The sequence below is a fragment of the Hevea brasiliensis genome, chromosome 15, assembly GCF_030052815.1.
Source record: "Hevea brasiliensis isolate MT/VB/25A 57/8 chromosome 15, ASM3005281v1, whole genome shotgun sequence".
In the NCBI taxonomy this organism is placed as follows: domain Eukaryota; kingdom Viridiplantae; phylum Streptophyta; class Magnoliopsida; order Malpighiales; family Euphorbiaceae; genus Hevea; species Hevea brasiliensis.
In genome coordinates, this window is record NC_079507.1 from 72,773,432 (window position 1) to 72,786,574 (window position 13,143).

Sequence of the window (13,143 nt, forward strand, 5' to 3'; positions counted from 1 at the left end):
AAAATTTATGATTCGATTTTTATAATTTAATTCAATTCGATTTTTATAATTAAATTTGATTCAGTTCTATTCGATTTGAACCGAATACTCACCTCTACTCGGATCATGAAAAGGAAACTTGACTCAAAAGACTGAAGAAGAATCCACTAGCTGGGATAGGATAAGCACGTGCACACCCCTACAAGCACACTACTCTAGGGACCCCACAACGCACCCACAAGATGACACGAGTGTTAAAATTCATGACCTCAAAATAGACCTCAAGTGGACAAGCACCCCCCTGCCCTGAGTCCTGAAATGAGTACTTTACACGGATTCTGCATGTTCTTGACCCAGTTTCACATGGCTTCTGAGCCTCCCCATCTCACATCCAATTCATTAATAAACACGACATAGAACTTTCAATTACCTTAACGCCCTTGCTACTCACATAAAAGTGTCTTACATGAAAAGGAAAAAAATGGGTATCTGAGAAAATTACATCAAAAGGCAAATGGTGGTTACAAAAACCATATCATCCTTTTGGAAATGGTGGCTACAACTGGGAATGAATAATGATGAAACAGTAAGATTAGGCTGTCTAGAAAAATGCAATTGGATTGTGGATGGACCACTATAGTGTTGAAAGCTACTAATGAAATATAGACATGGAGTGATCCGCAACTCATTTGTTTCTATCTTTACATGCGCTTGCCATGATACTATGACTGCTTAATTACAAGGACCAGGTAGAGATGGGGAAGACAGGCAAATGGCTTCGAAGTTTCTTGACAGGAAAGAAAGACAAGGAGAAGGAGAAAGAAAAATGTAAAACTAATCAGAAATCAGCAACTAGTATTGAGAATCCGGCGACCCCAGTTTTGATCCCACCAACAACTCCAAAAGAAAAAAGAAGATGGAGTTTTCGCAGGTCTTCAGTCACAGCAGCAACTCCCAGGGACATGAAATCTACAGAAGCAACCGCATTACCACAACCAGAGGTTCAGGCCACATTGGATTCGGAAAATGAGCAGAAGAGGCACGCAATGGCAATGGCAGCTGCTACAGCTGCTGCTGCTGATGCAGCTGTGGCAGCTGCACAAGCTGCAGCGGCTGTGATCCGTCTAACTGCAACTGCCCCTGGAAGAACAAGTGCGATTGAAGAGGCTGCTGCCACAAAGATTCAGTCTGTCTTCCGTTCTTATTTGGTATGGAATTCTTGAATTTTCCATCTGTAATAAGGCACTTAACCCATCTTGTCCAAGATGTAAGCTGGACATTACAAAGAATCAATTCTAAGAAGATGATAATGTGAATTGTTTGTTGGCGTTGTTAACAGGCAAAAAAAGCATTATGTGCATTGAAAGCACTGGTGAAGTTGCAGGCACTGGTAAGAGGTCACCTGGTGAGGAAACAGGCCACTGCTACACTCCGGTGCATGCAGGCATTGGTGACTGTACAGGCTAGAGCTCAGGCTCAGAGGATCCGGATGACTGAAGAAACAACCCCAGCTAGTCAGAGACAATCGATCCACAGAAAATCAACACAGGAGAACAGATTCAGGCACACAAATTATGTAATTAAATTTTCTCCATTGAAATTTCCAATTGCACACAGATTATATAAGTAATTTTTCTCCATTGAAATTTCCAATTCATGATCTATTCTGTTATGAAACTGGAGTACTATGTGCTTTGAATCCAATAGGACTGAAATGTATTACGTCTTTGATGCATGCAGGATATTGATAGAGGTATGGACGAGAACATCAAGATTGTGGAGATGGATCTTGGACAATCAAGGGGAAACACAAAGAGCAGAGATAGCTATTCACACCAACCACAAGCAGAACGAGTAGAGCATAGACTTTCCACACATTATGCATCATCAAATCGGGCATACTCAAAGCCAGACAATTGCCAAGTCTTTCCAGCTCCATCAGCTCTGACCAACATGAGCCCCAGAGCATGCAGTGGGCATTTTGAGGACAATTCCTTCAACGCAGCACAGAGCAGCCCCCAGTACTACTCTGCAGTGTCAAAACCTGATCCGTCAAGAATTCCATTTGCTTTTCCTCGACCAGAATATGCAGAATCATTGTCCTATGACTACCCATTATTTCCAAACTACATGGCAAATACAGAATCTTCCAGAGCCAAGGTGCGGTCACAGAGTGCACCAAAACAAAGGCCAGATTCATTCGAGAGGCAACCAAGCAGGAGAAGAGCATCAGCGGAAGGAAGGAATGTCCCAAGAGCCATGCCCATGCGGATGCAGCTCTCATCTTCACATGTTGGGGCCACAGCTCAGAATTATCAACACCCTCAGAATTACCAATACCCATGGTCAATTAAACTTGACAGATCAACAGTATCCCTCAAAGATAGTGAGTGCGGATCCACCAGCACAGTGCTCACAAACACCACTTACTGCAGAAATCTTGTTGGCTTTGATGTGAGTACTAATCAACTTTAAATCAAAATGACCATTTATGGACCAAGCAGAATCACTGAAAGATTATATGTGACTGATGATATAAGATGATTGGGTTAACACAACCCTATGTCACTCCAAACTTAATTGGTTTGTGTGTTTTGACCCTGCAGGTTCATGGAAATAGGTATTAACAGTGCACGATACTCCACTGCAATGGATATTTGGTGTCTCATCAGCAGGAGAAAAAAAAAAAAAACTGGTAGATGAAATAAATGATTCAAGTTTCAGTAAGAAATTATCAAAGAAAATAAAATGTTCTACACAAAGAGCTGCCAGAGTGTTTCTGACAACTTCTCAATCCCCACTCTATTCTCATTGCAAAGCAATGTATTACACTCCACCAATGTGGAAACTCTCTCTCTCTCTCTCTTCTTTTTCATGATTTGGGTAAATGTGTTCCTAAAGAGAACCATGATGGTAAGGGAACTAACCTGCATGCATTACAAAGAAAGTTTAGGAACACAATTTAAATGTTCTTTCTCTATCAACAGAAATTTATTTGTGTGTGAATTTTTCTCAGATTGTCACTCCATTAGTCTTTGATTTCTTGTTAATCCTGCAACTTTCATTTGTTTAGTTTAGGCAATGAGGGCAGCAAGATTCCTATTTGACATGTGTTCTATATATGTATGTCATTCTAAAGAATGCTTCTTTGCAATCAGAATCCAGTATCCACCATAGCCTCCATGTCAAGGGAACCTAGAAGCAAATCTATGCAATGTGCTTAAAAATAAAGAACATATTTTCCAGAATAGATAAAAAAAAAAAATTCTGCTTATCAATTCACAAGTTTACAGGACCGAACCTCGGAGTTGACAGGATCAATGCATCGCTTATTTAACTTGAAACGAAATAGGACATGTAATGCCTTAATTAAAAGGTAATTTTCTTGAAACTCATCACTTGTATATAATTAATTGGAGTAATCATATCTAGGATTTGTTTTCATTCCTTTAACAAGGTACATGGAAGTCACTATCAAATCCACATGCTAATATATTTAAGGATTACGAATGATTCTGGCTTATCTAGCAATTTGACAATTGACATTCAAGAGATTCCCCATCTGTTATATTTTCATTTTAACTTTGCAATGGTGATGCAGTCATCTTCCAATTATCTTATGGTTGAATATTGATCAACAGAACCTTTGGTTGGCCTTTATCCTAAAACTTATTTTTTGAAAAGATTAATCGTGTAAAAGAAGAATTTGAAGAAAAATGATAGTGTGAACAGAAACAACCTCAGAGTTACAGCTATACCTCTTAATAGACAAATATATCTGTGAAATTTAGGTTCTTTGTAACAGATTTGTGGCAGAAGTCATGCATAACTTCAGCATACAAGCTATCAGAAATCAATTATTCATTCGAATGTATTTAGATTAACTGCAAATACGATAAAGACAGAATCACGGCATAGAGTTAGGCTAACATCATCTAATTTTCAACCAAAAAGAGAAGATGATAGAAAGAAACACAACAAGTGAAAAAGAAAAGAAATAAAGGTTACTCGATATAACGCATTACCCTGCTGGCCTTCTCTAACTGGCTATGAATGGCAAAGGTCAGAATCCCAATGCCCAGTCCCAATTTACCTTTCACTGCAGTTTCCCCAAATTGGCCCATTAAAGAAGTTGAACTTTAAGGTGAGAAGGTTTTCCATCGAGCCCAACTCGTCCAAATTGGACCTTCACACTCGTTTAAAAGCAGGAGTTGAACTGCTGGATCAGAAACCCAACACTTCAAAAACTTCAAGCATCTTAGCCTACATAGTTTTTTCTTCTCCTTACATTTTTTTCAAAGAAAACTTTATGGTACCTCCTGCTTTCTCGGAGGAAATTCTTGCAAATGATGTTTTTTTCTCTATTATGTTAATATAATCTGCATTTGTCGTTTGAAGAAAAAAAATTGATATAAACAAGAAATAATTAGATAAGTTGCTAATTAAAATTCTATACTTAGGATAAAAAATAAAATAAAATAAAGAAACAGAAAAGGTGTTGTGATTGGTGTTGTGTTTTCTTTCTTGGAAAACGAATGAAATGAAAAAAAGAAGAGAAGGACGAAATAAAAGTCAGAGGCCAATCATTTCGAAATCCCACTTTTCCCTTCAATTATCTGAGCAAGTCAACTGCTTACTGCACCTTAATAGTACATTATTCTGCCAATCATTTTCTTTGTATCTTGATTTGATCTATGCTTTATCTCCAAGATGAGTGAACCACGATTTTTTTTTTTTAATATAATTTAAAGTTAAAGACTGAAGAAAAAAAAGATACCCATGTGAATAAAACCCCAACTGAATCAACAGCAAGTAAGAAAAAATATTTTTAAAAATAAATAGACAATCATATCACAATTAATAGTATCATCCTTGCAGGCCAAAGCATTAAAATTTATTTTAAACACATAAAAAATTTATTTTAAATACATAAAAAATTATGTGTTTATCATAGCTATATTAACTAATTTTCAATAATAATTTTGAATTATAATTTTTTTTTTAAATTTCTAAACATTAATATTATATTTACCAAATATTTTATATGTTATATTGTGAATTTCATGTACGTACATGAAATTAAATGTTACAAATCATTATCTTAATTGCGACGCATTCTGGATCACAAGTCTTGCAGGAAAGAAATATTGAGCGGAAAAAGGATATATATGTTTGAAAGGAATATTTGACATTTGTCATAGAGCAATAAAACAAGAAAAAAGATTAGATATGAGTCACGAAGTTGTATTGATTGGGGTCGGCGGTTGACAAAGAGATGAGAGGAAACTAGAAAAAAGAAACTAGGATCATTGCAATACCATGTGAAGTTGCCATTCTACTGTTTTTTTGGTGTCTTCCCTTTAGCAAGAAATACCAGTTTCTTCCACTGTTACATACACATTCTTTTTGGATCCATCCTAGATAGCTGTTCCTTCCTTCACTCAATTACAGTTATTATTTCAGTGAACTACAACCTGTAGAATATTACTAAATTATATTTTGATGCATTTTAGAGAATGTTCCATAGAATGCATGTTATTAGTTCTGATTCATGTTTATAATAATAGAGAGAGAGAGAGAGAGAGAGAGAGAGAGAGAGAGAGAGAGAGAGAGAGAGAGAGGGGGCGGGGAGCTATTTAGCAAGCACTGGAGCAGTATGCGATATAAAGAGAAATTGAATATGTAGTGCACTGGCTGTACTATACAACAGAATAAAAACTTTATTTAATCTTCCATGTTACAGAGCAGCAAGCACTTCAATTGAAACTGATTTGAGTATCCTGTACCACTTCTACATATAGTCATTAATTTGAAATATATATAACGCATGCAAGGTGATCTGCAGTCTATACCACCTCGTTCAATTTCATGGCTCTCTTTGATTCTCGGTTCTACATCAAAGAAAATCTACCTGGAGTACTCTCTGTATTCCTATTCATCAAATTATTCAAAGGTTCATCATGTCCTAGGGCACCCATGAGTTACCATTTTTTGTTATCAACTAAACTGATGATATATGTTGATGCCTAAAACAGTGCTTTCCACAATCTAATGGATAGAATATTGCAAATTACTTGTGGACAGTACATTCATAAACCACATCAATGGATTTGCAAGTGGATTCCCTTCAAGCCCCACATCAAACCATTGCTATATGCGAAAGAGAAATCGAGCTATATATTATAAGTACGTGAATAAATACGTAATACATAAATGTAATGCCCAATAGAGCTGGGTCTTGATGATATAGAATAGAGGATAGCCACTAGTTCAATAAAGAGGGGATCCAATTAATTAAGGTCTTGATGATATATATATATATATGTGTGTGTGTGTGTGTGCGCATCCTAATTAAATTCCTGACCACCAAAAATCATTCAACTTCTTGAGATCATTTGAAAATCTGAAAGGAACAGGAACTAAATTCCTGACCACCAAAAATCATTCAACTTCTTGAGATCATTTGAAAATCTAAAAGGAACAGGAACTCCTGATATCATTACCCTTTTTCTGGTTCAGAAGACTTGATAAATACATGTTGGCGCAATATAGGCTATCATAATTATTATATATACTTAGTGCTAAAATTGCATACAGCTTTATCAATCCATAATAATGGAGGACTGCATTATTTGTGGAAAGAATATTCTGTTTCTCAGCACAAAAGACAACATCTTGCCAACAAAAAAAAATATGGGCACTGTTACAGGCACTAGTGTTCGCAGATACTATACCTTGTTATCTAAAATTCGCATGAACCATGTGTTCTGTCTTAAAATTAAAGTTGTTCGGTAGGAAAGCCCTGAGAACTCTCCCCTGGCAGCTCATGTGACGGCAATTTCAGCACATTTAGCTAGTAATACTTCCATTAACATACAAGTAATTCTTGCTCCCCCTCCCACCTTATTTAGCTTGGAATGTTTGAGGTGATGAAGGCTCATTGTCTCCTAACTAGGGGTGTAAACGAATCGAGCCGAGCTGAGCTTTGGCTTGTTCAGGCTTAGTTCATTAATATTGATTTAGTCTCAAACTCGAGCTCGGTTCGAGCTTTAACATTAAGGCTCGAGTTTTAATATTAAGGCTCGATTTTGACTCGTTTGAAATATGTTAAATACGAGATTGATTCTTTTTAAATTCATTTATTATATTAACTAGACAAACTCGAGCTCGGCTTGTGTCAAACTCAATAAATTCATTAAAATGAACTCGAATATAAGCTCGATAAGGTCAAGCTTGATTCGAGTTCGATAAGTTCGATCTCAAATTCGATAAGTTCAAACTCGAGCTCGAGTTTGAGATCCATAAACTCGAGCTCGACTGTTATTTTATTTATTTTACATAATTATTTTCATAATACATTATTACATGAGTTCATAGTCTTAATAATAGAAAATAACAAGAAAATCAGTTTAAAAGAAATTATAAGTTATTTTAAAATAATACAAATAATAATACCATCATAATTTAAATAAAATTAATTATTCTTTATTCTTTCAATTCAAAACTACATAGCTTTAAATCAAAACAACATAGTTTTAAAATTACATTATAAATTTTATGTAATTATAATTAAATTATTATTTTATTTTTCCAATATTATTCTAATAAAATATATTACTTTTTACATTATTAATTAATTCATACTATTAATAAATTTCATTAATTTTTTACATAAATATATTATAATTTGAACTTTTTACTATTTTTATATTTAATTTATTTAAATAAATTTAAAAAGATTAAATATATTAGATCATTTAATTTATCAAATTATATTTGGTGCTTTATACCTTTAACCAATACTCTATTTAAGATATGAACAAATTAGTTTGTATAGAATAAGTAGACAATTAATATTAAGCATAAAAGTAATTATGAAAGCACATATCTAAGACCAGTGCTAAACTTAAATATTAACCTTTTAAAGGTTTATAGTTTAAAGAGAGAGATGTTATAAAAACAAATACTAGGAAAGGGATATTATAGAGAGTAATAATAATATATGAAAAAATTAGTTAGTGTTAATAGAAAAAAATAAGCGAGAGACAGTAAAGAGAGAGAAAATAATAATAATGGTTAGAATGCTTAGTATTAAACTTGGAGTTTAATCTTTTAAAAATTCAAAATATAAAGAGAAAGAGGAAGAGAGAGATGAATTCATATTTTAAGTCATACGACCACCACCAAACTTACATAATTAAGTTCTGATATATTTATGTTGATTTTAAAATACCAGAAGCAAGAAAATTGACTAGGAAAAGTCTAATTGTTATTGAACTTCAACTTCAAATAAATACAAGTGCAACAGAACTAAATTTTAAAATAAAATGCTAAAAATATGCTAACATGATTGAGAAATAGCAACAACCATAACAATTATTTTCATAACAGAAAAATAAAACAAATTTCCTAAAAACCAGGACTCAACTTTAATAAAAAAAAAATACAATCAGCTCCTGAGACATAGCAACATCTCCTCCTGGATCAAAAGCTGCAAACTCCTAACTTTTCTCTGAGAAATTCAAATTTGTAAACATGAAATAATTTAGTAAAAAAGTTTGCCACCTGGTTTTTTGTTTTGCAGTAAACTAACATCACTTCACCATTTTTTTGCACTTCTCTCAAGAAATAATACTTGATATTAAAATGCTTAGTTCTTCCATGAAACACTGGATTTTGAGATATAGCTATGGTAGCTTGATTGTCCACAAAAATCTCAGTGCTTTCGTCTTGATCCACTTGTAGATCTAACATAATTTTCCTTAGCCACAGTGCTTGATTAATAGCAGCTGTTGCTGCTACAAACTCTGCTTTAGCAGTTGATTGTGCCACCACTTCTTGTTTCTTTGAGCATCATGAAAAGCACCTGGATCCAAAAGTGAAACAGTATCCAGAAGTGCTTTTCATATCATCAATTGACCTGGCCCAATCACTGTTAGAATATCTATGGAGCTTGAAATTCTGACATTTGCTAAAATTGATGCCCTAAGTTAGAGTTCCTTTAAGATATCTAACCACTCTTTTGGCAGCCATCATGTGTAACTCACTAGCACAATTCAAAAATCTGGATAAAACACCCACAGGAAATAAGATGTCAGGCCTTGTTGCTGTGAGATACATCAAACATCCAATTAAGCTTCTATACACTCCTTCATCAACTAGTTTAGCTCCATCCTCTTTCTGCAGCTTTTCTTTTTTATTCATTGGAGTACTCACACTCTTGGATTCTTCCGTTCTAAATCTTTTTAGAATTTCCTTCAAATATTTCTTTTGGTAGATAAAGACTTCATTATGAGTTTGCTTAATCCCTATTCCCAGAAAATAAGTCATCTCACCATGGTCTGTCATCTCAAAGACCTTCATCATCTCCTTCTTGAATTCTTCAATCTGCACAGCATTATTTCCTGTCACAAGTAAATCATCCACATAAAGAGAAATGATAACAATGCTAGAGCCAGATTTCTTGACAAAAGGAGTTGATTCACTTAAGCTTTTCTCAAAGCTTAAGTTTAGCAAATGTTCATCCATCCTGTTGTACCAAGCTCTAGGAGCTTGCTTCAGTCTATAGAGAGCTTTCTTCAATAAATAGACTCTTTGTTCATGTCCTGGTATACTGAAACCCTCTTGCTGCTTAACAAAAATTTCTTCTTGTAGTAAACCATTCAAAGGTAGACTTCACATCCATTTGAAAAATCTTCCACCCTTTATGTGCTGCCAAAGCAAAAAGCATTCTAATTGTATCCAATCTGGCTACTAAAGCAAAAGTCTCAGAGAAATTTACTCCCCAAACTTATGCATAGCCTTTCACCACCAATCTAGCTTTGTGCTTGTTCACTGAGCCATCAGGATTGAGCTTTGTCCTGAAAACCCATTTAACCCCAATTACTTTTTTTATCTTGGGGCCTTTCCACTAGCTTCCAGGTCTAGTTCTTTTCTATCATGGCCAACTCCTCCTTCATTGTATCTATCCATCTTTGATCTGCTTTTGCTTCCTCATATCCTGCAGGTTTAAAAACAGTAAAATTGCATCTTTGATAAATATCTGAGAGCGATCTTGTTCCCCTGACAGGCTGTTCATTTTCTAATTCATCAGGATCTAGTGGCACAATCTGATGTTTAACTTGAGACTCCTCATTCCAGTCCCATTGCTCATGTTCAAGGAATTGAACATCTTTGCTTATCACTATCTTCCCTGATTGAGGTTGAAAAAATCTATAAGCTTTAGAAACCAAACTGTAGCCAATAAAAATCCCCGGTTCAGCCTTCTCATCTAGCTTGTCTTTTTTAACCTATGGAACATAAGAAAAACATAGATATCCAAATATTTTGAGATTTTTTAAAATAGGTTTAACACCACGCCAGGCCTCATATGGAGTCTTCTTTTCCACAGTCCTTGTTAGCAGTCTATTCAATAAGAAAACAGTTGTGTTTGTTGCTTCTGCCCAGAAGTTCTTTGGTAGATTTTTTTGATGCAGCAAGCATCTAGTAATCTCCATAATTATTCTATTCTTCCTCTCACTGACCCCATTTTGCTATGGAGAGTAAGCGACAGTGAGCTGGTGCTCAATTCTAGCTTCTTCACAAAGGGAGTTAAATTTATCTGATATATATTCAGTTCTATTATCTGATCTAATGACCTGAATCGTGCAGCCACTCTAATTTTCAGTCCAATTTTTAAACTTCAAGAAAGCTCCAACAACTGTTGACTTAAATCTCATAAAATAAATCCAACACATTCTTGTTAGATCATCAATAAAAACTATATAATACCTACTGCCATTTAATGATGGAGTCGACTGTGGACTACAAAGATCAGTATGGATCAATTGCAACTTTTCTATAGCTCTCCATGTAGACCTTTTGAATGGAAATCTGGTTTGCGTGCCAAGTAGACAAGCCTTGCAGCTTGAGAGATGCTCCTCCAAGTTTGGAAACCTTTTACCATTTCATTTCTTTGCATAAACAGCAGAGCTTTTTGATGAAAGTGTCCTAGCCTCTTGTGCCAAGTTTCTACAATGATGAGTTGAGTAGGAAATGCCACCTACTCCTCCTCTAATGGATTCGAAGAAAAACTTTTGCCCTGCACCTTAATTTTGAATAATTCCTGACCGCTAGGATCAATGATCATATATATTTTGTCTTCAAATAATAATTCCAACCATTTTTCCAGCAATTGTCCAACACTTAGCAAATTTTGATCAATTTGAGGAACATACAAAACCTTAGAAATTAGTTTATACTTGTAAAACTCTCAATGGCTCCAGTCCCCTTTCTTTTTACTGAGATGTAGTTTTCATTTCCAATTTTGACCCTTGATGTTGCTGATTTGTCAAGCTCTCTAAAGAGCTTTTCATCATTGGTCATGTGGTTTGTACAACCACTATCAATGAGCCAGCTGTCACTTGAGATACTCGATGCAAAGCATGATGCAACAAAGAGCTGTTCTACCTCTTGTTGATTTGCAACTTAAGCCTCTCCCTGTGGCTCCTTTTCCTTATAAATAATTTATGCATGCCCAAGTTTTTGACATCTTCTACATCTCATATCAGGCCTTCTCCAACACTTGTAGTGAGGATGATTCTTCTTGCCACAATGTTAACAAAGAGGATGTTTTCCCGCTTTGTTGCTACTTGTAGTGTTGGTGTGATTCTTAGTTCCTGCAATTTCAGAGTTGCTAGCACTCCCTTTCTTTCCTTTCTATTTCTTGCTTCTACCTCCAGAATTCAGCTGCAACTTGGCTTGCAAAGCTCCTTCAATAGTTCCCTCTTGTTTATCATCCTTCTTTGTTCCTGTGCCTACAGTGCATGTAACAATTCTGCCAAACTAAACTTTGATAGATCTTTAGAATTTTCTAAAGAAGCAATAGTTGCCTCAAATCTCTCAGGTAAGGATACAAGTATTTTTTGAACTATTCTACTGTCAGTGAGCTCAGTTCCAAGTATTCTTACCTTATTTGCAATGCCAATCAGCCTATCTGAGTAATCTTTTATAGTTTTTGATTCCTTCATATGGTACATTTCAAATTCTCTAACCAAATTTAGCACCTTCATTCCTCTGATTCTTTCATCTCCTTAATCTCATTCTTGAGGAAATCCCAGCTGGCTTTGGCTGAGCTGCATGTCATGATTCTACTGAAAATGGTTGGAGAAACTGCAGCAAGAGGCGAGCCTTAGCTTTGGATTTTCTTATCTTCTTCTCCTTGTGGGTTTTGATCTGAGCCATGGTTGGATTTCCTGGTAAAGGAGTTCCTTCATAATCTTCCTCTACAGCCTCCCACAAATCACGTGCATCCAAATAAGCTTCCATTCTCACTGCCCAGACTTGGTCGTTTTCTCCATCAAACACTGGCAGAGCCATAGCTGAAAAAGAACTTTCACCTTCCATTGTTTTAATGGTCTTTTGCTTTTTTTTTTTTTTTTTTTTGTTATCACTCAGTCAAATAACCTCACAAGTCTCTCACCAGTCCCTTAAGAAAAAGGGGCTCTGATACTAATGTTGATTTTAAAATACCAGAAGCAAGAAAATTGACAAGGAAAAGTCTAATTTTTATTGAACTTCAACTTCAAATAAATACAAGTGCAGCAGAACTAAATTCCAAAATAAAATGGTAAAAATGTGCTAGCATGACTGAGAAATAGCAACAACCATAACAGTTATTTTCATAACAAAAAAATAAAACAAATAAAAACCAGGACTCAACTTTAACAAAAAAAATTGCAATCAGCTCCTGAGACATAGCAACAATTTAATACTTTAATACAGATAAAATAGTTCACAAAAATTTTTATGTACTTATTATATAGTATTTAAAAGTTATTTTTCATATAAAAATTAACTTCATTTTTTATAAAAATTACATTAAATATACAAATAATTATATTTTATATATTGATTATATTATAATTTTAAATAATATATTTTTATATATTATTTTCATAACAGTCATAAATAAAATAAATATATTTACAACATTATAAATTATAATTATTGATATAAATATTTTTATAAATAAGCTAGTTCAGGAGCTTATGAACAAGCTTTAAAACGAACTTATTCACAAGCTAGTTCATGAGCCTGTTTAATGAGTTAGATTACGAGTCTGTTCAATGAGCTAACTCGAGAGCCTGTAAACGAGCCGAGCTCGAACTCTAACTTGAGCCAAAT

General features: G+C 34.7%; 1 protein-coding gene across 1 annotated transcript; it reads left to right on the plus strand.

Annotated features, from left to right (window-relative positions):
- The first annotated feature begins 418 nt into the window (after window positions 1–418).
- LOC110632766 (protein IQ-DOMAIN 19) lies at window positions 419–2,994 on the plus strand. The gene is made up of 4 exons (XM_021781089.2): window positions 419–1,187; window positions 1,319–1,555; window positions 1,720–2,433; window positions 2,586–2,994. The coding sequence occupies exons 1-4, from the start codon at window positions 735–737 to the stop codon at window positions 2,604–2,606; spliced, it is 1,425 nt and encodes a 474-aa protein (XP_021636781.2). The 5' UTR covers window positions 419–734; the 3' UTR covers window positions 2,607–2,994.
- The last annotated feature ends 10,149 nt before the right edge of the window (window positions 2,995–13,143 follow it).